The sequence below is a fragment of the Carassius gibelio genome, chromosome B17, assembly GCF_023724105.1.
Source record: "Carassius gibelio isolate Cgi1373 ecotype wild population from Czech Republic chromosome B17, carGib1.2-hapl.c, whole genome shotgun sequence".
Lineage (NCBI taxonomy): Eukaryota > Metazoa > Chordata > Actinopteri > Cypriniformes > Cyprinidae > Carassius > Carassius gibelio.
The window spans coordinates 12104561-12128837 of NC_068412.1; the positions used below are offsets into that span (position 1 = coordinate 12104561).

At 36.4% G+C, this 24277-nt stretch overlaps 1 protein-coding gene across 2 annotated transcripts in view; it reads left to right on the forward strand.

Moving 5' to 3' along the window:
* Positions 1 to 1044: 1044 nt before the first annotated feature.
* Positions 1045 to 24277, forward strand: part of mboat2a (membrane bound O-acyltransferase domain containing 2a) — a 53079-nt gene continuing 29846 nt past the window's right edge. Inside the window, exons 1-2 of one of the 2 annotated variants that reach the window (XM_052580634.1) lie at positions 1045 to 1383; positions 21365 to 21510. In XM_052580634.1, coding sequence (XP_052436594.1) covers positions 1306 to 1383; positions 21365 to 21510 — 224 coding nt within the window. In that variant the 5' untranslated portion in view covers positions 1045 to 1305. Of the gene's footprint in view, positions 1384 to 5346; positions 5477 to 21364; positions 21511 to 24277 lie in introns of those variants that run through there. The other variant, XM_052580635.1, reaches the window with a different exon arrangement.

Consider the following 24277-nt stretch of genomic DNA (forward strand, 5'->3'; position numbering starts at 1 on the left):
GTTCAGGCATGTGTAGAAGATATAATAACCCCAGGCATCTTTTTTTTTTTTACCTTCTATTTCTTTTCCAATATATTTGTATTTATCATGTAATTCAATCTAATTTTATCATGCAAGGGTCTATGCCCATGGGGTCTGGGAATGTGCTGCTGGGGGTCAGGTCAGTGTCCAGATATATAAACAGATAATTTTATCACATTTCTTATCACAACTGCTTAAATGAATATTTAGCCTAATGTTAGTTTGTTGAGTAATAAATAGCTAATTTCATAATGCTTGGTAATGTTGTAGCAATGTATAGTTTTGTTTATTGTTTTGAACCAGTAAAGCGAGTGGAATTCACTGTCATATAAATAATATAACTGTACACCTGCTTTTATTGATTGCTTAAAGCAATCCACATTTTCACAGAATTTCAGTGTTTCACCAAGCATTCATACTCCCAGTGTTATTAATAATGCCTCTGGATAACAGGAAGCATGGGATAGAGAAGTCATTTGGCTTATTAGAAGTCTGTGTGCCATCAGAATGATTTGGGATTGATTTTTCAAGGTAAAAAAAAAGTACATAGAGTTGCTTTAAGTTATTTTAAAGTGTTACTGAGAAAATCTGCCCCTTTTTTTGATAGAGTCCACTTAGTCCTAACATATTTGTCATATGTACATTGTGTATTGTTTTTACTTTTTTATACTTTGCAAAGCGCTTTGAGCAATGGCTGAAATTTTATTTTATTATTGTTGTTGTTTTTATTAGAGTTAGGCTACAGCTGGTCATGTGATGTCAACATGGCCACGCCCATTAAGGGTCGATCCTCATAAAGCAACTTTTCTAGAAATCTGGTTGTCTGGAGTCTTATGAGCATGCACATCAATTAACTATTTTATTTATTAAGTGCAGTTTTTAAAATGGCCATAATTAACTCTATAGGCTATAGTATATGGCTATATAGTAAATGAGGGATGTGAATGAGAGGGAGTGTCAGTAAAGTTATTTTGCGCCCTCTCTCTCTGGCTCTCTCTCTCTCTCTGTGTGTGTGTGTGTGTGTGTGTGTGTGTGTGTGTACTGTAAGTAATTGAGCAGCAGTAGTTTGATGTAATGGAGGGGAAGGGCGAGCCAGTCCGCCTACACGGGCTTTGTGTTGATGTTCAGGCGGTGCAACAGCGCTGACAGTCCGCGACCAGAGCAACACCAGAGAACATCATTCCCAACACCCATCCACCATAAAGAGAGGAAGAGAGGGAGAGAAAGAGGACAAACGACGTTTTGGGCGATTTTCACTGTAAGGGAGTGGAGCTGGACTGAGTCATGGCCACTTCAACGTCTTGCACGGGCTCCACACTGCTGCAGCCAATTAGTAAGATTATTGATCTGCCACTGGACCAGGTAAACTGTCACTTTAACTGGGATTTATGTTTCGCTTTTGTCATTTTTTGCATAGCGAAGATCGCTAGCTGGTGAGCCGTTTGCTGTAAATCTAGCACATTAATGCGCACATACAAACTGCATGATAGAAGAGCGTTTTGGGATGATATTCTTGACACAACGAGCCTGAAATTCATCTTCGCGTATTTCATAACGCTAGTTTGTCTCCTTTTCCTTCCTGTATTTTTCTCAAAATATTGCCTGATGACAAGTGAGTCACAGGCTTTGTTGCTAAACCAAGCATGTTATCTGTTTAGACAGCATTTTAGTCATACAGGCGCCTTAGGAGAAGTCCAGACATCATGCTCGCGAGCGCCAGTAACGCCCCGTGATGTTGTCTATGTAGGCAGCTCGATTATTTGGACACCGCCATAGTCACGAATCCTGCTGGGCTGGAGAGACGTTCTGCAAAAAAAAAAAAAAAGATTATGTGTACAGATGTCCTAAATACAAACCGTTGTACCATGAGTTATTAACGCAAAAGAACACTTCAGTTAAGGCAGCGATAGTTGTTTCAGTTCCCCATTTTTTTCACGTTGTTATTTTGTTGAGATGTCGTCTTCTCCGATGTACGTCTCCTCAGCATGTTTTATCTCGTGTAAAACAATGGTGCATCTAAAAAAAATAGAATATCGTGGAAAAGGTCTTTTTTTTGTAATTTAATTTAGAAAAAGCAAACTTTGCTATTGTAGATTCATTTGACTTACACCTTAGGAAAATTAAGAATTCAGTGTCTCACAAAATTTGAATATTTCATTTTTAGCTTGATTAGTTTGATTAATTTTGAGTATAAATACTGGGTACAGTACCTCTTGGGCTAGTTTAGAACATGCAACCACAATAATGGGAAAGACTGCTGACTTGACAGTTGTCCAGAAGACAATCATCAACACCCTCCACCAGGAGGGTAAGCAACGCAGCAGGTTATTGCTGAAAAGGATGGCTTTTCACAGAGTGCTGTATTAAAATATATTCATAGAAAGTTGACTGGAAGGAAAAACGGTGGTTGCAAAAGTTAAACAAGCAACAGGGAAGACCACAGCCTTGGGAAGATTGTCAGGAAAAGCCGATTCAAGAACTTGGGAGAACTTCACAAGGACCCGACTGAAGCTTGAGTCAGCACATCAAGAGTCACCACACTCAGACGTCTGCAGGAAAAGGGCTACAGCTGTCACATTCCTAGAACCAAGACACTCCTGAACCAGAAAAAATGTCAGAAGCATTTCACTTGGGGTAAAGAGAAAAATAACTGGACTGTTGTTCAGTGGTCCTCTTTTCAGATGAAAGTAAATTTAGCATTTCATTTGGAAATCAAGGTCTGGAGGAAGACTGGAGAGGCACAGAATCCAAGCTGCTTGAAGTCCAGTGTGAAGTTTCCGGAGTGAGTGATGATTTGGGGTGCCGTGACGTCTCTCTTGGTGTTGCTCCATTGTGTTTGATCAAGTCCAAAGTCAGTGCAAGCCATCTACCGGGAGATTTTGGAGCACTTTATGCTTCCGTGTGCTGAGAAGCTTTATGGAGATGCTGATTTCATTTTGCAGGACTTTCGCACCTGCCCACAGTGCCAAAACCACTTCCAAGTGGTTTGATGACCATGATATTACTGTGTTTGATTGGCCAGCCAACTCGCCTGACCTAAATCTCACAGAGAATCTATGAGGTATTGTGAAGAGGAAGATAAGTAACATCTGACAAACAATACGGAGCTGAAGACCGCTATTCAATAACGCCTCAGCAGTGCCACAGGCTGATCGCCTCCATGCCACGCCGCATTGAAGCAGTAATTCACACAAAAGGAGCCCCAACCAAGTATTCAGTGCATAATTAAACCTGCTTTGGGGATCTTAAACATCTCGGTTCTGTAAATCTTTTTTTGATTGATCTTTGAGAAAATATTCAAATATTTTGATATACTGAATTTTTATTCTTCCTAAGCTGTAAGTCATAACTATCAGAATTAAAACCAAAAACTCTTGAAATATTTCAATATTTTTTGTGCAATGAATTTAGAATAAAAGAAAGTTTGCTTTTTTAAATTATATATATATATATATATATATATATATATATATATATATATATATATATATATATATATATAAAACTTTTCATGAAATGCACCATTATATAAATAATTACCACATTACCAAGCAATTTTCAGCAGATGTGTTCTGTGGTTGCTGGAATCACAAGCCTATTGTAGATTTTTTTTGTATTGATGAATTATTATTAATGCCTGTGTTATAAGTTATATGCCTCAGGTTAAATCCTATCTTTCTTTCATAACCCTCCAAAAAACAAGAGATATACGGCATATGTTCCCAATGTTGCTGTATTAAACTTGTGTGGATGTATGATGAAATATTCATCAAATCTAGCAGCTAAAATCCTGGCTTCCATGCATGCAAGTAAGTGATACAAAGTTCACTTATGTTCAGTGAGATGTGTGCAGTGCATCTAGTTGAAAGCCAGTTTTTGGAGTGTAGACATTCTTGCATTTCTTTTGAAACGTCTACCTGTTCAACCTCTTTATTTTTTACATATGTTAAATATATTTTATTGGTGTGGGACTCAGCAGTGAGAGTGTTAGGAATAGTTAACCCAGAAAAGAAAATGTACTCACTTTCAGGCCAAGCAAGTGTAGACTGGAAATCGGTATTTGAAGAGATTTAGCATTACATCACTTGCTCACCAATGGATCCTCTGCAGTGAATGGGTGCCGTCAGAATGAGAGTCCATAAAATCATCACAGTAATCCAAAATTAATCCATGACTAAAGTCCATCAGTTCATTTCTTGTGAAGCAAAAGGCTGGATAAGAAACGAATCCATTATTATCGGTTTAAATTTAAACCATTAGTTCTGACCAAATTATGAGTCCATTATCCATTATAACTTCAGTGAAAAAGTCTTATCCTCTTGTTCCCTTTTACATCAAAATCCACTGATAGCACTGGGCGATTTTGCAAAAAAATGTTAATCTAAATTTTTGTAGAATATTTGACCGATTTTTGATAAAAAATACATAAAATTAACTAGTCAACTTGAAAATGTAACAAGCCTACAACATGGTTCAAGTTACTTTTTCTTTATTAACCCTCTAGTTAAAGAAAATTCTATTCTAAGTGCAGCACACATGCACTTAGATGATGTAAATGTCAAACAAATTAAACATCTTTGCAGAAAAGATGCAAAAACTACATATTGTACAAACTTGTCTGATACATATTATGTGTTCAGAAATAAAACGAGGAAAATTATTTTTTAGAAAATCTCAACAGTCAAGGTAATTAATAATCAAAATGACTGAAGGTATAACACCAGTAGTCTTTTATTAACTATACATTTTCTTTATAAACAACAGCAGAATAACAACAGAAATGACAGACATACAGTAGTAGTTCTTTACAGGTTTTTTTATTCGATTTCGCTGCCTTTCCATAGTTTTTTTTCTCTGTAAACATGGATGTGTTTGAATGTTGCACTTGCGTCTCTTGCAGTGTCTCATGCATGCAACACCATTCTAAAAATACGCCGCTCAAGTTAAAAGAAGTTCACTCCTATCTTTTTGCATGTTTCACCTATTCCAGTGCCCGCGTCACACCTTTGTCAACACAAAAGTGCTGTGTGAATGTAATTTGGTAATATTTCTATACAAAATCACCCAGCCCTGTCCACTGATATATTCTGTTAACTGTTTTGGGGTGGAAAGGTTGCTTGATCTTTGCATATTTCTCTCCTAATTCAGATGAGACAACTTATTCACTGGAGAAAGCTATATAATGATGGAGTAAAAGGATATAATCTTAGTGATGGAATTGTATTTTTTTTTTTTTTTTACAAACACATTTTTTCACTTCACAAGACATTAATTGATGGAGTCATGTGGATTACTTGTGGATTATTGATATGTTTTTATCAGCGATTTGGACTCATTCTGACGGCACCCATTCACTGCAGAGGATCCATTAGCGAGCAAGTGATGTAAAGCCAAATATCTCCAAATCTGTTCTGATGAAGAAACAAACGTATTTACATCTCAGATTGCCTGCAGGGTGAGTACATTTTCAGCCATTTTTTTTTTTACTTCAATGCCAACATTCCTCAAAATACTAACCTATTATCATCAAGATAAATCAAGGATGGAAATCCAAGCAAACAAGTTGGTTTCTGATCTGTAAGTCCATTTGGTAATATCCACAGCTTTAGTGCCCTTTGCTCTGTCGTTGGCATACTTCTTCACCAGCTTTTTTGAATGAGATTTTGGCAGGCTTCATGCCTACAAACCCTCTCCTGATACGAGTCCACTCTAGAACTACTGCTAAAGTGACAGGAATCAATAACTCAGCCCGAGCACATCATGAAACAAGCTGTCAGGATTACTACGTCCTGAGCTTCAGCCAAAACAAGAGTGAAGCCATAATAGATCTGTTTCTGATTATGCAAGATGTGGGTTGCTAGGCTGGGCTCAAAATATTGTGCCATAACCTGACAGTGTATAATTTGAAACAGGTGCAGTTAAAATAGCTTTGTCAGTAAGGGACTTCCCAGTCAGCTGAGAGAATATCAGCACCTAGGTCCTAAAGCCCTTGGTTTGCATTTTATGGCACTATAATTAAATGGATAGTTCATCCCAAAATAAAAACTCTGTCCTCATGTAATCACACTCATGTTGTGTGATTAAATTTAAACTTTAATTAAATAACATTGGGGTCTAATACATTTCATTTTTGGGTAATCTATTCCTTGAAGTGAAGTGTGTAATATTTTACAATGCAAATCCCAGTCAAATATAGAGAGTCCCCTATTTAGAAAAGTGTAAACATAGTGACTCTTTTTAAAACTCTTGGAAACAGCTACATTGGATCAACCAATGGTGGGAGTTTAGGGCGCGGCTATCCGTTTGGCTGACCAATGGCAGACAGAGGGAGTGTTTGGGGAAACCTTTTTTTTTACCATTTGCAGAAGTTACACTCTTTGACTTTAAAAACACTTTATGATGGTTATCTGAGGTAGAAGACGGTCACAAACAACTTCTATAGGCGACAGCAGCTCTTTAAACCAATGTCTAATGCTGTGTTTGGTTTCTTTCCTGAATATTCTGGTTATTTTTCAAAGTTTGATGATTGTTGGAGAACTCATAGTGTGTGGCCAACGATTTCAAATAAACTATGTTCTGTTCATTTGTTAGTACGCCACTAGTCCACACTTAAAGGACACTTCTTAGAGCAACCCTCATATATCATGTAAAAGCCATTCAAAAGATTGGTTAAAATGCTAAAGGCCCGTTCACACTAAGAACGATAACTACACAGACTTGTCAAAAAAGTTTTGTGAATAAGGTGACTAAATAATCCTAATTTACATAGAAAGATGTGTTTTTGGGAAGGAAGAAATAGCAGGGCTACGTCAAAGCATTGAGCTCCTGGGTCAAGACTCACTGGTTTCTCCCCTCACTACCTGTTGAAAGGCAGGGGCATATGTTTTTGTAGCGGTTTATAATAAGGAAGCACACAGGTCTCTTGTCGCTCGCCCCATGAGACCAGCAGGAGCATGAGGCACAGCCCTGATTTCTCAGAGGAGGTATATGCCCCCCCTCTATCTCTCTAAATGTGCACTCTCTTGGGACCAGTTGTCTCTGCTTGAGGTCTGCTTCTGGGAGTATTGTGCTAAAGTGTTGTACTTCCTTTTTTTGTCGTTAATGTGGTAAAGTTCAGCTTGGTCATAATGCAGTTGGGGTTTTTTAACAGTGGATTGGATTGGTTGAAGTATATCTAAAAAAAGTTTAAGTGCTAAAATGATTCAAACTGAAATTAAAATAACTTATGACAAAACTGAAAGCAGAATGAATTCAAAATAGTATTCATTTAAATACTGTAATTGTACATCAAAAATAAAAAAAGAGGGAATTCAGTGTGTGTGTTTAATAGAACAGGTTCTTACCAATTAATCTCAATACCTGTGAGGAATTTATCATGTGTGTGTGATATAATTTCTCTGATGTGGTGAGGATGTAGAACTTTTACCAAGTTTTGAACCTGGCTGTTTCTGGCTCCCTCATATTTGTGTCTTCTAGGACTGTCACTGAAATCATCCATTAAGAGAGAGACCAAAACCAGTCTTAATTCTTTGGGGTATATTTGTAGCAATAGCCAAAAAAAACACTGTATGGGTCAAAATGATTTTTCTTTTATGCCAAAAATCATTAGGATATTAAGTAAAGATCATGTTACATTAAGATATTTAGTACATTTCCTGCTATCAATATATCAAAACTTCATTTTTGATTAGTAATATGCATTGCTAAATCTTAATTTCAAAAACATTTGACACTTAATACTTAAGGTTTTGTGGTCCAGGGTCACATATGACACCTTATATAATAGGGAGGTAAATATGGCCCTTGCATCTTGCCATAGCGTGCCAGTTAAGGATTTACATTTACAGAAGAGTTTACAGTACAGTTATTCCAAACCTGTATGACTTTCTTTAAACATTGAAACCTTTTATTTAACATGTTAAAGTAAGACTCAAGCAATTCTTACAGAAATAGCTGTCCTAAATAACTTCACAGTGACCTTCAGTGACATCGCCCAGAGTGGCCAAAGACAATGATTCTGCTTGCTCAACAAGAGCAGGAATGTTTTGATGATGTTTAGAATTCTCAAGTTTCTGGTCGTATGAGTAATGACTGCATCTTACTCATCACGGCCACTGAGCACAGGCCAAAATGTAAGGATGCACTTGAAGAGTTCTTGCCTTATCAATGGGAGACAATCAGCTGTAACTATTGGCACCTGGAAATAACCCTTATTGTATTATGGTCTTGTAGGGCCTGTTGGCTTGCTTTCTAAAACACTTGTTTAGGAATCAGGGCTCGCAAAATAACCCAATGTACCGGGTCTATTATGTCTTCCAGTTGGGCTACCAAAATGTATCACTGCCCTGCCCATTGGGCTATCTTAAAAACAGGGTTCCCTTGGGCCCTTAAAAAGTCTTGAGTTGAGTTGTATCACATTTAAGGCCATAAAAGTCTTATGTATTTTAAATGGTATAAGAAAAGTCTTAATTATAATTTAAAGAGGTCTTACATTTGGGGACAGAAAGAAGAATTGCGATTTATAGCTTGATTAATCTTCAAAAGTCTATAATTTCCCTGAACAAATAACCTATGAGCGCTGCACATTTAAAAGTCAAAATGCAGCCCAAGAGTTTTTTTTTTTATTAATGAATCTCTGAAATGAAACCGAATGTCTTAAGAGAAGTTTCAGTGGCATCTTCTTTTTATCTTGCTTTAGAAAGTAGCATTTATGAGCGCAGTGCTACTTTGTGTACAGCTGTTACCAGGAAAACTGCTATATTTGAGCCTTTTCAAAAGCACCAACTAGTGGCAGAGAATTCATTTGCATTTACAATCAGCCTTTCAGCTGTTTATGTTTAGATCAATGAGAATATCGACCAATGTTTTTATGCAGCAAACACCCAGAGATGTAAGTGTGAAAGAAGCTAACGTGCCTTCTATTAAGACCGTAATAGTTAAATGTTTTACATTTAAGTATTAAGTATTTAACATTTTGCAAGCCCTCGTAATGATAACATTTCTCTGGATCAGTACAAACCTTTTTTATTTTTTTAGTTTATCCAAAGAATCTCAAAACTGTAGTTTAATATAGACAGAATCTTTTGGCGACACAGTGGCTGATGTTTGGTAATTTATGTGTTTTTAGACCAAACCATCAAAGTATTGAAGAAACAGATGTGTTAGTTGCTGCATAATCACAGTTGCGATGTAAATTAGCACTAAGTTATAACATGCATACAACAAACCATTGACTTCCATAGTCATAGTTTAACATTTAACATCAGTCAGTCAAGCTTTATAATAATCAAGTATTATTTAATATAACTTAAGTAATTAGATAAAATTTGAAAACCATGTTTGAATGCATATTGGTAATTTTAACTGAACATTTTAACTTGTCATTCAATGTTTCTGACAAAAAAAAAAATTTGGAAAAAAATGAACAAAAATACTGATAGGATAATAATGATACAATTTCTAATAATAAGAACTATAAAAACACTAACCATTACTAAGGAGCAGTTGAGATGAGCTGCTGGATTCATGAATATTAATCAGGTTTTGTGTGTTCGCTTGAACTGATTTGCTGAAATAAAAACAAAGAAGATAACAGGTGAGCGCCAGCCAATGAGATTGCCGTTTGTTCATTAACGTCACCCACTACCGGAAAACCCGTCTGTTCTTAAAAGCTGAAGACTTCCATAGGAACACTTTTATTTTGACAGGAAAATACAACAAAGAATATCTTATTTTGTGCTAAACAGATGAATGGGAATCATTCAAGTTTAATTAGTACATTTGTAACTTATTCAAGTTAGTTAATAAGCCTGGACTTTGTGTTCCAATTTATGGACGAACTTCTGAACAGCTGCTGCAGCCCTACCCTGGTCTAAATCCTTATTCAAAAGCAATGCTAACAGATCATCTTGAAGCAATTTTTTGTCTCTTTAAGACCAGACAGCATCTCTTGGCTTCTTCCAGGTGGCATCTGTTGCTAACAATGCTCAGGTGTGATGTTATTTTGCACTGGTGCGTGTCATGACTCATTGCTGATATGAAAAGGAAATTGATCAGTCGCTTTTCTTTCTCCATGACTTACTGTCAGTCTCATTTCCAGCCTCTGTGGCAGCCATGTATCCTAGCAACCAGAACTTTCAGAAACTGATTGTTAGTCATTACAGCTTGTAAGGTGGGATTGTCAGAGTGCCCCTTTCAGAATGCATGGTCTGATTTAGCGGTAACACATTTTGCCCTTTTCCATTTGCAGGCTCATTATAAGATGGTAAAGCTTGGTTCATGTCCAACTGCTGAAAGTACACGCATGGAGACTTGTGTCTTAGTCTAGGAATAAGGGTATTATCTAGGCAAACAATCTGTAATTTTCAAAAAAAAAAAAAAAAAAAAAAAAAAATATATATATATATATATATATATATATATATATATATATATATATATATATATATATATATATATACTTTTTAACAACAAATGTTTGTCTTGCACTAGCTGTGCAATACGCATCCACAACTTCACTTATACGTTTACGGTTTGGATATTACAAAAAGCGTTTTTTTTAAATTTTTTTTTTTTATCATCAATAGTTTTGTTAGTTAAGACATTTATTTCTCAGCTGGGATGTGTTGGAGCCCTTTGAAGCTGCACTGAAACCTTCAATTTGGACCTTCAACCCATTGATCCCCGTTGAAGTCCACTATATGGAGAAAAATCCTGGAATTCTCCTCAAAAACTTTAATTTCTTTTCAACAGAAGAAAGAAAGACATTAACATCTTGGATGGCATGTAATTTATCATTACATTTTATTTTAGTCCTTTAAATTGGTCACTTTTTTTCTAGAGAGTGGCCTCCACAAGTGAGGTTGAGATTTTTTTTGTATTGGCTAGCTATGTATTCTGTTTGAGGTGGGGTGAATATCAGACATTTGTCATGCAGGCCAGGCCAGGCTTGAATGGTGGTTTATTTATAGCTGACCAAGGAAGCTGTGATCATTGGATGAACATAAAAGGATGTAGCCGAAGCATGCTGCCGTTGACAGGAGTCTTTTGTTTGTGGTGAAGTGTTTGAAAGCAGGAGATGTTGCTTTATGCTATTCTGCAGCTACAGGTTTAGATACAGGAGGACAAAGGACTGCACAGCATGTGCATTTGGGATGCTTAATTCTTAATCGAAATACAGGAAAAACTGTAATATTGTGAAATATTATACCACTTTATTGTAGTTTTAAATGAAATTTATTCCTGTGATTGCGAAATCAATTTCATCAACCATTGCTCTAGTCTTCGGTGTCACATGATCCTTCCTTGTGCTTCCCTTAAGCTTTTCCATGGTTTTCTTTTGTTATTTCTAGTTCAATTTTTTAGGCTTTCATTGTGCTGCTTTTTGGGGATTTGAAATGTGCTTGTTTGTTAGAGTGTGTAGTAAATGTTCCTCAAAAAAACTATCAAAAGATGCCACTGGAAATTGCGACTATCTCATGTGCTCACCCTCTCTCTCTCTCTGGTTTCATGTAGTTTCCTAGTATACAAAGCATGTGATGATGGTTGAGGAAGTGTTCTGGAAGAATTAGTAGGCTAGTTGTGGAAGTACATTCCTAGACATACAGCCTGAGGGAATTTGGTTGTTATCAACACACGTGGTGTGACCACAAGAAACTTCCTTTGTACGTAATTTTTGTTTGTTCAGCTTTTTGACTCTGACTTCTCCTCAGCTCCCATGGCCTTATAAGAAATCAAAGTGTCCACTGGTTAATGATTCAGTATGTTATCCGGGTATTGTTTAAAGTCTCTCTTTCTCTTCATAACGGATGTTCAGGCGAAGCCTGGCTGGAAAAGCCACGTTTGATGTTCAACTGGAGCAGGCAGGCCGCCTCTGCTGCTTTCTTCTCAGTCTCTCTCTCTCTGTGGATGAATTTTAGAAGGCAACATGCTTCTGTCTTATTTGGCCCTTACCAAGTGATCCAAGGATAAAAGTACCAATATTTTTCTGATGTAATTGGGAGTTAATCAACATTTACTTCAAAGATTATGGGAAGTTGTGAAAATAATTGAAATGTTACATTTGGGAGATTGAAATTAAGATGTGCCATCAGAAACTGAAATATGACTATGTTCTTCTGAACTTGAATAAATGTTTCCAAACAGTGTTCAATGTAGCTGTAAAAACAATCCTTTAGACTTGGCTAGAAATAAAAAGGGAGTAGGCTTTCCTTTTTTGTTTCCTAGCATAGCAAACCTTGGTGGCTTCCAAGTATGATAGCTTCCAAGGACAAGAAAGCATATTTATAGAATGTCATAAAATTGGACAAGTTTACTACTTGGCATCAACTTTCCTCATTGAGAAAGGAAAAAAATAAACATAAAGGGTTTTAGATGGGGACGTTCATGTTTAATTCATGTGCCACATGTCATTAAATTAGCATGAACACCTTGCTTTGTTTCAGTAAAGCAAACATGAGTGACTATAAATCGTAAATTTGAGGACTGAATAGAAATGAATATGGAAAATAGCATGAATGATACTGAACTTGTCTCTTGGAGGTTAGCTTGAATGAAGCTCTGGAGGAAACGTGGCTTATCTTGGGAACACTTCTGGCACACTAGTCTCTTATCTTTGCCTGCAAGTGCAAGGTTGGATTTGCTGCCTTGCTGGGACCTATTTTAGAGATTGATTGCCAAGTGAATCAGTGAATACGGAAGAAATACATACAGCCCAGGAGCAGAGATGAGTGGGCGTCTGCTGGCAGGCTGCTATATGTGCATTGGAGGTATTGGAGACTCATACAGGTGTGAAATGAAGTACACAGTAGATTCCCATGGGAATGACAGGTACCACATGCAAGTTAGACTGACTTGACAGGCTTGTTCCTTGAAGCAGATTTCTACGTAAAAACTTACCTTTAACTTTATTCCAATTTTTCTCAAAGTTCTTTAATTAGTGGCGCATGGTATATTGGCAATGTGTTATTGGCAAATAATAAATAGAAGCTTGCCACATAGTCTTTTAGCATTGTATTATTCATTGTTTCACGAATAATAAAGCACATTGATATATTGAAGGCTGTTGATGTGATGATTCTCACATTCCAGCTGCTCACTTGAATTGTTTACTTGGCAGATGGAGGTCATTTATTGCTGTTTTTACACATCATGAGCATCATATTAAGAGTAGTTTAACTTCTGAAACATTTTTGAGACCATTAATTCTGCAGCACTCTAGTGCTAATTAACAATATGCAATTTATAATAAAAATAGATCTGTTAATACTACACACTTAATGAAATTTTAAATAAATCTAGCAACAGTAACTAGCTGTTTAGACCCTCCAACATAGTAAGGGGTGATGTTGCATTTTAACACTGGTTGCCACCTTTCACAAAACAGAGAAAAGCAACGAATTAATAAAAACAAGCAAAATAAATAAATAAATACAATAAAGCTTGCATTTGAGACTTTTCTAATTATACACTTTTTATTCGTCATCAGTTTTGAAATCAGTTAAGTGGTCAAATTGCATATGCGTCATAAATTCCATATTTAAATCTGTCTTGCATCCATATCTTTTATACTGTAATTATGTGTGTATGATTATGGTTTATTGAATATCTGTGTTTGCTGATGCAGAATATCATTGATGCACTGTGAATAAACTCTCTGACTTAAGACAGAGTGTGTCTGGAACAGTTCTGTTCCTCATTACCTATCTTCCTATATATGATGTCTACTATAACATGACGCAACTGTGCAGGAACCTGTATGCAAGTCTATGAGAAAGCGATAAAGTGTCCTGTAGTGTGGGCATCATCACAGACATACGGTTTGGGAATCCAGGGCCTCAATATGTTTAGACTTTTTGGATTCAGATTAGACCAGTATATGTTTGGTTGCACTTTATTTTACAGTACGTGTACTAACATGTACTTATAGTTTACTTACAGTGTATTTATCTAAGAAAGTTCTGGTAACACAAGGTAACTACATGGGGTAAGGTTAGGTTTAGGGGTAGGTTCAGGGTTAGTACCTAGTTATTACATAGTTATTGTCATTACTATAATAAGTACATAGTATGTACATGAGGAACAGGACTGTAAAATAAAGTGCTACCATATGTTTTTATATCATTTAAAAAAAAAATTATAATTAGTCTTGCAGAATTTTTTTTTTTTTATGAATAACTTGTGAGTAGTTTATGCAACCAGCCACAGGACTGGTTACTTGCTCCATAACTGGGCCCTGTAGTTCCTGTGAGGGTGACAGGAGATTGAGATCTGTGTAGAAATGTGTCAGACTCGGAGCTGTTACTGGCGGTCTCAAAAGAACAGCGTTCCACCACAGTGCCTCAGGAGCTGTCAGAGGAGTTTAATGTCCCTCCTCAGAGCCGATCTGCCTCACTTTGGCGAAGCTGCGCTCTGTTGAGCAGTCGGTTGCTTGGATACCAAATCGTGAGGCACAAGAGAAGCAGTGACGTAGTCAGATGGAACAAGTCTTGTTTACCCCCTGCTTTGTTAATGGAGCAGCTGCGCTATCATAAAACATAAGCACATTTGAGACAGTTTTGCTGTAGGGTGAAACATTTAATCAGTTCAAAAGAGTAGCTCAGTGAATAAAAGACATTTGTTTTAAAGTGTGGACGTGCTGGGCATCATGTCCCAGGGACTTTCTTTCTATTTTTGTGTGTATATTGCCAAGGCCTCAAAAGAGAAAAAAAGACCAAGACTAATTGAATTTGTTTGGCCATGCTGCACTTTTGAATTTTTAGTTTGGTAATGTTTCTTTTTTTTCTCTCTTTCTCTCTGCAGGTTGTGTTTGTTAATTCTGTTCAAAAGTAGCTAGTATATTAGTTCAGAAATCCTGTACCAAAAAAAGTACCATGGTATTGCAATGGTTTTTGGATATACTATGGTAATTCAATGATGATTTGCTCATAATGTTCTACATTACTTATTTGTCTGCTTCTTATTTTATGGTTAATTATATATATATATATATATATATATATATAATATATATATATATATATATATATATATATATATATATATATATATATATATAATAAAAATATGTAAAAAGTCCCACTCGTATTTACTTTCTTTTTTTTGCAACCTAAAATTGTCTGCATAGAGCATGTATTTTTTGGTGATTCTGTGCAATGAAGTTCAGAGCTCTCGGGAAAACAGAGGAAGAATCAGTGTCTTGCATTTCTTTCGTCTTTGCCAGGAATCTCTGCCAAGGCTCTTTGTCACCGTTAAACCTGACTGGCAGTGCCACAGATAGCTTAATTGCTCTAGGTTTAGTATCGCTTATTGCAATGATATTGATTACCGTTTGAGTGCTTTGAAGTGATTGTGTGCGTCTTCCTTTTTAACCGAAGAGCTCAAATGTGAAAATTGATCTAGAGTGTCATTTGTAGGAATTTGTTTTACCCATTGGAATTGGCTATTTTAAGCCTTTAGTTTAAGGACCATCACATAAATGGGGAATGGACTTTAGTCAGCCTACGCCTTATTTAATAACTTGCAAACCAAAATTGGTCTGTTGTATCAAGTATGAAGCAGGTATGACAGGATAATGCAGACTCTTCAATAAAAGTCTGTATAAAAGGTTTGTCAAGCTTCTTTAGCCTACCGCTAAAGGCTAAGGAAATTGAATGCCAATCAAAATATTGATGCTAATGTCAAATCTTTATGTCTCCTATTCAAACATTAGCCGGTGTTTGATTTGTTAATGAAAGTGGAAAATTGAACTATAACAATTCAAGTTGGTTTAAAGAGGTTAATCGGTTGTTGGGAGCAAGGTCGATTCATCTTGGTGTAGCTAGAGCTGGTAGACCACCATGCCTATTTTGGGGATCTGGTTGAGCTGGTTAGCCCTACACCAGAGTGCCAGAGGCACTTTATAAAAAACTCTATTCTGGTCACGCCTCCCCGGCACTCTATTTGTCTTCCTTCTGTTTTGTAAATTGATTGTTGGTGTTAGCTACAAGGCTACCAGGAGGTTTATAGTACACACTAATGCTGTTCATATTTCAAGGAATATAGATAAACTTTGTAAAAATACAGATTAGGTCTGGACAATAATTCGATAACAATATGTATCGCAATATATTTTTTCAAAACCGGTGATATGACTTTTAAACACATTTCCGATATTTCGATATACATTACCAGTGTTTCCCATACATTGATTTATTTGTAGCATTTGACTTAAATAACGAACGTTGAATAAACATGAGCACTGCACGTTTCAAAATGAGAACACCGCACGGGTGTTTTATATGAATGTATCTCTGAAGGGATTAGACTGTCTTCAGAAAAGTTTTGATGGCATTTTCATTTTATCTGATAAAGTAGCGTTCATGAGCGGAACTGCTTTGATTACATCCATTACTGTAACATTATACACTATACCATTAAAAAGCTCATACAGGTGCATCTCAATAAATTACAATGTCGTGGAAAAGTTCATTTCAGTAATTCAACTCAAATTGTGAAACTCGTGTATTAAATAAATTCAATGCACATAGACTGAAGTTGTTTAAGTCTTTGGTTCTTTTAACTGTGATGATTTTGGCTTGCATTTAACAATAATAAGTTGTTTGACATGCATTAGCGCACGCGCTTTGGGTGAAACCGCTCAGAAAATGCACAGGTCAGACCAGTGCGCGAATGAAACATTTAAAAGCACATGCAAATAATGAGAGAATAACTCTAGTGTTGAGTTAACACTGCTGTGAATGCATGTGTCATTGTACATTATATGATGAAGGCCCCAGAACTGCAGCTGATAGAATGTTCGCTTTAGCACGATACTACGATATTTCTTCAAAAGCAGATCGTAGAGACATTTATATCATCCACGATCAAAAATCATCATATCGCACACCCCAGGTTTGTTGACATTTCCTGTTTGATTACCCAGCTACTAATGGTGTTACATTTAGAAACCACTTTTTGAGCTTTAGTTCAGTGTGTTCATAGTACTTGTTCTACATGTTAGTACACATTTCCCCTCAAATATAAAAGGCTGGTTTACCATTTAGTATACATTTTACTGATTTATTTGCACAGCACACAGTGGCCAGGCTCTCTAATATTGACCCTCCAGTCATTCCCTGTTTCTCCTTCTTCCCAAATGTCCCTTTCCTCATATATTTCTCTCTCAGCTGAATGGCTGGAGGTGTCTGTGGAAACTAAGCCAGATGGCTGGCTGCAAAGAGAGATGGTTTAGAGCCACAGGGGAACAAAATCTGTCATCGCTGTCTCTGTGTCCTTAATGCTGAGACTCTTACTGCTATTCAGACTGGTAATCAGAAGTGCCAAGTGTAGCCTATTTGCGTGGTCTAGATGTTTATAAAAAAGGCTAACACTTGACTTTATTATAGGGGCCAATTCTCACTATTAACTAGTTGCTAATTAGCATGCCTATGATTAACATATTGACTGTTTATTAGTACTTATAAAGCACATATTCTGCATGACCATATTCTACATCCCAATCATACCCAATACCCAAACTTAACACTGACCAAATGAAAAATTAATGGGCAACAAATTAGGAGTTTATTGAAGCAAAGGTTAAAGTTAATGGTTTGTTAATAGCAAGAATTGGACTATAAAGTGTGTGTGTGTGTGTGTGTGTGTGTGTATAAAACTTTTTAATTAGGAGTGAAAACAGATGAAAATGTGGTAAACATGATGTATTGCTTTGAGGTGATGTGTATAATGCTCGTTTGCTGCTCTGTTTTTAAACGGTGTGAATCTTGATAGGTCATGTTTAATTAGGGTTTAATGTCCCAGATTAATTGAGTGTAATTCTGTGGTTCTTTTTAATGGCTCTAAAGCGACCACAAGTGCCGGTCGATGTCAGGTCACTCCTGAAACAGCTCTTAGAGATATAACAATAGAAAAATGGCACAGGGTCATCATCTCCATAAATCTGTCTGACCACTTACAGTTGTGCGTGTGTGCACATCAGATTAATCCTGCCAATAACAATGCTTCCTGTGATACAGAAAGCGTGGGGGATACAAAGAAGAAGCCAATGAGCTATTGTTTATGGCCCACTGTTGACCTGCTTATGCTGAATGAGAAACAATGGCTGCCTCTGTACAGTATAGCCGCCTGTAATGTTAAGGAGATGAGCAATGTTTCTTTTTCGAGGCAGGACACGTTTCCAGCAGTTAAAATATCTCAATCTGGGAGATCCAAAATGAAAGTGACAAGCATCTGAAGTGGACAGAGGAGATGAGAGGTGAATGACAGAAATACAGCAGTGAAAACAAACCAAAAGTCTTCTTTATTGAAGTTTCAATGACATCCCCCAAGGTTCTATGCTAAGCGGAGAGCTGTTGTCATCTCTTCAGCACATATTCTGACATTTTATAATAGAGATGGACTCTGTACTAGGAATATGGGATGAGACATGATGGATCGGCTTTAGTTGTTGTCCATGACTCTGTCCTATCCCCTATCTTCAATCTCTGAAAAATCATCATGTCTTGTCTAGCTAATCAAAAGAGCTTTTCTTCACTGCTGTGCTAAGCTAGATGTCAGATCTGCAGCTATTTCACTAAAAATACACAAATAAATTTCTTGCACAAAGAAATATTTGTTATAACCATTTCAGCGATAGTTGCCATTTAAAGGCTAAGCTAAGCTTGTTAACTGAAAACACATAAGGAAAACATTTGATCGTTTTTAGCGTAGATGGGGTAATATGTAATTTAAATGGTTGAACTGTTTAGGTTACAGTAAATTAATTACAGTAAATGTTTACGTGTGTGTGTGTGTGTGTGTGTGTGTGTGTGTATATGCATATGCATCAAAGATGAGATGTCAACATTTTGGTGTCCAAATCAAATTGCATTTACGAAAGTGATTTTAAATAAAAGACATGTTAAATGCAAGTAAAGTATCTGCTTTCATATTGCAAATAACTTTTGTGAAAAAACTGTTCCAAAGTGTAAAATTATCATTCAGTGTAATTGTCATTACTTTTTTTAAATAAACAAATAAAATACCAGGTTAAAACGTATATATGTTGTCTTGGCATTTTCAAATAAGGCTGTTATTGATTTTTTTTAAGTATTTAAATTACCAGGGGACATTTGTCCCGAAAATGCAGTTTATCAGAAACCATTCAGTGTAACATAAACAACAAGCCATTCTGAAATCATATGTAAAGCTGACAGTCATTCGACAGGCTGTGACTTCATCAGATGGCACCCTGAAGTAAAGTATAATAGTAAAGGATAGCTTTCTTCAGCAAGTATAGTCATCCTTGGATGAATCTTACTGCAAGGTAAGATTCATCCAAAAAAATGCAAGGTAAGATTCATCCAAAAAAATGCTTCTCTAGTCTATCTGTATTTCAAATAGATTTGAGTCAAGATGGGCTTATTGTAATGGACATGCTTTGTCCCCTGTCATGTAAAATCGAATGAGTGAACTAAACTAGAATAAAATGAATGGAGAGTGAGAAATAAAGCAGTGCGGAGTCGGGAATGCAGAGTTATTTTAAGCTGATGACTGATTGTTTCTTTGTTGAACTGGAGCTCGTTTGCAAGGCAGCAGGCACATGCAGATGACCTCACTCGCGCTTTATCTCTCTCAGTCACACACACACACACACTCAAGAGAGAGTCAGACAGAAGGCCACTGAGCACCAGGAAGAAATGTAATATATGTTTCTTACGAGCTAAGGGTATTTCCAAAAAGCATACCATACTACTCATGCTATTTTTGCAGTATATATATTTGCACACTATGAACATTTTCTGCAATACCTGTTTGACCTACATTCAGAAAATGATTGTGTGTGCAAAAAATGTACAATAGTGTGCAATGCATTTGTATTGAACTCCCATTTCGAGGCTTCAAATCTCTTTGAGTTATTATTTGCCCAAACAGGAGACTTTTTGTTTTTACCTGCATAAAAACACTACAATAATGTACGGTGACCCAGTGGTGCACAACACAACGAAATCTTCACAACACAACGGAAACAAGCCACAATAGAATGAAAGCAAGTCAAAACAATGAAATTAGCAAAACACACCAGAAACAAGGCGGAAAAATACCACAAAAAAAAAAAAAAATCTCCACAACACAATGGAAATAAGTTGCAACACAACAGAAACATGCCACAACAGCAAAATTAGCACAACACAACAGAATCAGTCCAATGTGTTGTGTACTACTGGGCCACCGTATTTAAGTCAAAAATTAAATAAATGTACACTGGGGGAAATATTTATTTGATCCCCTGCTGATTTTAAGTTTGCCCACAAAGAAAAAAAAAATTAAGGGTCTGTAATTTCTAGAAAAACAAAAACACATCATGTTAAGGTTAGAAATTGATTTGCATTTCAGTGAGTGAAATAAGTATTTGATCCCCTACCAACCAGCAAGATTTCTGGCTCCCACAGACTGGTTATGTGCACACGTGGATCACAGATTAGTCCTGTTACTTTAAGACGTTACTCCTAATGTCAGCTTGTTAGGTGTATAAGACACCTGTCCACACAAGCTATTTCCATTTCAACCTCTCCCACCACCATGGGCAAGACCAAAGAGCTGTCAAAGGATGTCAGAGAGCGCTGTGGCATGTCAAATCTTATGTAAGTAAAATGTTCTGGAAAATAAAGGGCTATCATAGAGACTATGATTCAACACAGCAGCCTACTGTACATACTTTATCAGATTAGACTGTAACGTTCTGGTCCAGACATGACTTTGTAGAGTAATCACTGATGTCAAGTAAAATAAAACACTTCATGGGTTCGTGAGCACAAGCCTCTGTTCTTATCATTTTGAATTTGTTTCACAAGGTGGTTGGGCATGCACGACCTGGTTAGTTCCTGTATTTGTCATCCTTTGAGATGTCTTACTGAAGTTTGATGTGATAACACCCAAATGCATACAAGTTTCTGTAGCATCAGAGAATTCTTTGAAACCATTTATTTCAATAGAAACCGTGCCTCGCAAATGCTGAGAGGGGGATTCACATGGGATTGCAAAAGTGCTTTTACGTTACATAGTTTATAAAAATGAATTTAATCACAGTACAAACAGCAACTTTTGAATGGCAGTCAATTTTCCCTCCTCCTCCTCTACTTTATCCTCATTGCAAAATGCCGTTATTTTGTGTTAACGTCAGCCGTTTACATTTAGTATTAAAGCCTTAATCCTGATGTACTGGAAGACTTACATCTGAAGATTACATGGAGATTCGTTTTGATTTTGAACCGTTCGGTTTTATTTGGTTCTTAAGTTGAGTTGAACTAATTGTTGACCTTTCCTCTTGACCCGTGTAAAATGAACCTGCTGTCTCTCTCATTAGGTGAACTTTGTGGTATGCCAGCTCTTCGCCCTGGTCACGGCCTTCTGGTTCAGACTCTACCTGCACCCTAGCAAGACAAGTCCCTTCATCCGGCATGTAGTCGCCACCCTGCTGGGCTTCTATTTGGCCCTCTTCTGCTTTGGCTGGTGAGTGCTTGTCCGCTTCATCCCTCACATATCTCAGGTCTTCCTTATTGATCCATAGCAGGGTCATTGATAGCCGGTTAGCGAGCCTTTTAATTTATGATAAGGCTGTGGAGTGCTGGCAGAAGACCAGATTCTCCTCCGCAGCTGTGGAAACTGTTTGTAAGAATATATTTATTGATACTTACCTGCTGCTTAAAATAAAGGCCCTCTTAAGTCAATCGATGCATTTGTGTAAGACAGATATCAATATTTAATATCTAGCTTCCGCTAACTGTCATATGCGCGTTTACGAAAAAGTGGCGTTCCAGCAGATAATGTAGGACATAAGCAAAAGCAATTGCTTTTAAAATCGTATTAATTTTCCACTTTTTTATGTTTTTGCACTGATAAAATATATTTGCAATGTCACATTTTATATTAAAGTAAAAACACTTTCACCAGAAGTTTTCACCAGCTTTTCCACCTCTGTATGCGTTTCAACATTTCCAAATAAAATCAGACAAAATTTCATAACTACATCACACAATGTTTTTTTTTTTTTGGTCAAAATGTGATAAATTGTATCAGTGGGAGTCATGGTTAAGCTGACACTTTCTGAAAAAACCTCTAAACATACGGAGCGGTCTGTTACAGCTATTTAAACAGAAGTCAGTCCAGTCTAATCACACAGGAAGTCATTATGCAATAAAAGTGACGGCAAGAAGCAAGACCTCTAAACAGTGACATTGCCCAAGACATAGTGGAAACTAAGAGTTATTTATCTTGAATGCATTTACTGTAATACTGCCTTTCTGTGAGGGAAATATCATCTATAACTACCAAATTCATGTAACGAATATTGTGTTTCTCACAGATGTCTGCTGTATTTGTGTGGCAGCCCGTGAGCTTTTCTAATGTCATTTGCTATCATCACATACTCAGAGTGTTTGCCTTTCTCTCTGTCCAGCAGAGACTTCGCCGACACATTTGTTTGCTCTCGGTCAACATCAAATCCAAACTGGGCTCATTTACTTTCAAAATGTGTCTTCCTGGTTTTACCGTGTGGGATTCATCAGCGCATGTTTTTGGAAAGAAAAAAAGCTTCATAATCTCTCATCAAAATGCAATAGCTTGCTCCACCCCACAAACATCTTTCCTTTTTGGCATCACATAGGCAGTGCAAACAAATGTGTAATATATCAATTTGACAATCCAAACAATTCCAGATGGATGAAATTTAGTCCCCCCACATCATTCTCCTATTGGATAGTGTTGATTACAGACTTCTGTGTATAAGATCTACTCCTTTTTGGCAATTATCTGTTTGCAGCATGCATTTTTGCAGCGGCTGAATATTGCATGATATTGTAAGTGCACACAAATGAGTTATTTTGGATTGACTGATGTCATGTCACTCTTTTGCAATATAGAAAATGTAAAGCCAGATACGCACTGGCAGCATGACAGTTAGAATACCTCTATTCAGTTCACTGAGTGTAGACACCATGTAAATGAGCAATTCAGTTACTGTCTTCATTGAGGTATGGATAAAACAGCAACTCATATGTGTATTAGTCTGCATAAAGATACAGCATATGTATTCCCTATCCATCCATTTTGCAAATGGCTTGTCCTGCATAGGGTTTCGGGGATGCTGGAGTCTATCCCAGTGTTTCAGCAGGGAAACACATGAATGGATGCTCAGTCCATCACAGCATATGTATTTATGTTTTGATTTGAATGAAAACGGTGTATCCATGTGGCGTGGCTGAAACAGAAGAACGTAAGCTGCCTGCGTTCAGCTCATATTCTCCAAAATGGCACTACAGTGATGTGGGGACAGACAGAGGAGACGACTTGTTGAATAAAGATGTTATTTTTGTTTTCTTCACGTACAAAACGTATTCTCGTCGCTTCATAACGTTACGGTTGAACCACTGAGGGCAGATTGGACCATTCTGGTGATGCTTTTCATACGTTTCTGGACCTTGACAGTGTATTTTACTTGGCAGTCAACGGGACAGTCACAAGCCTCCCGGTTTTCATTCCAAATATCTTAAATTGTGTTCAAAAGATTAACTTTTATGTGTTTGGAATGACATGGGGATTAATGTGATTAATGACAAAATGTTCATTTTGGGGTGGAGTATCCCTTACAATTTTTAATTATACGATATAACTTCATACCCATATCCGCTTGAAGTTTGATCACAAGGAAATGTGATAAAAAATTATAATAGATGAAAAATTGTCCAAATTAATAGATTTTTCAAGATGATAATTTATTAAAAGTGACCCTAATTAAAGAATCACCCTTACATCACTGGAAAAAAGTCAGACATTTTTATTTAATTATAAAGCAACGAAAGGTTATATTTGTTACTTTAGATTTGTAATATAATATAATATAATATACTATATTTATTGACTGTATAATATCTCATTTATATTTGTCTAATTAAGGTACACTTATAGCTTTTATTAATGTTTTATTTCATTTTTTTTTATATATATATATAAAAAAATATTATTTGCATTTTGTTTTGTTCTTATCCAGATTTATATATATATATATATATATATATATATATATATATATATATATATATATATATATATATATATATATATAGCATGATTGCAAAATTAAGAGGATTAATGAGGATTTTTGTATATGCATACAACCACAGTTCATAGACAAAAACGATTAAATTAGAAACTCAAAAGCAAATTTTTTAATTTGAACTTTATAGAAATGTATCTTATTCCTCCTGGTCTTATTTCCCAG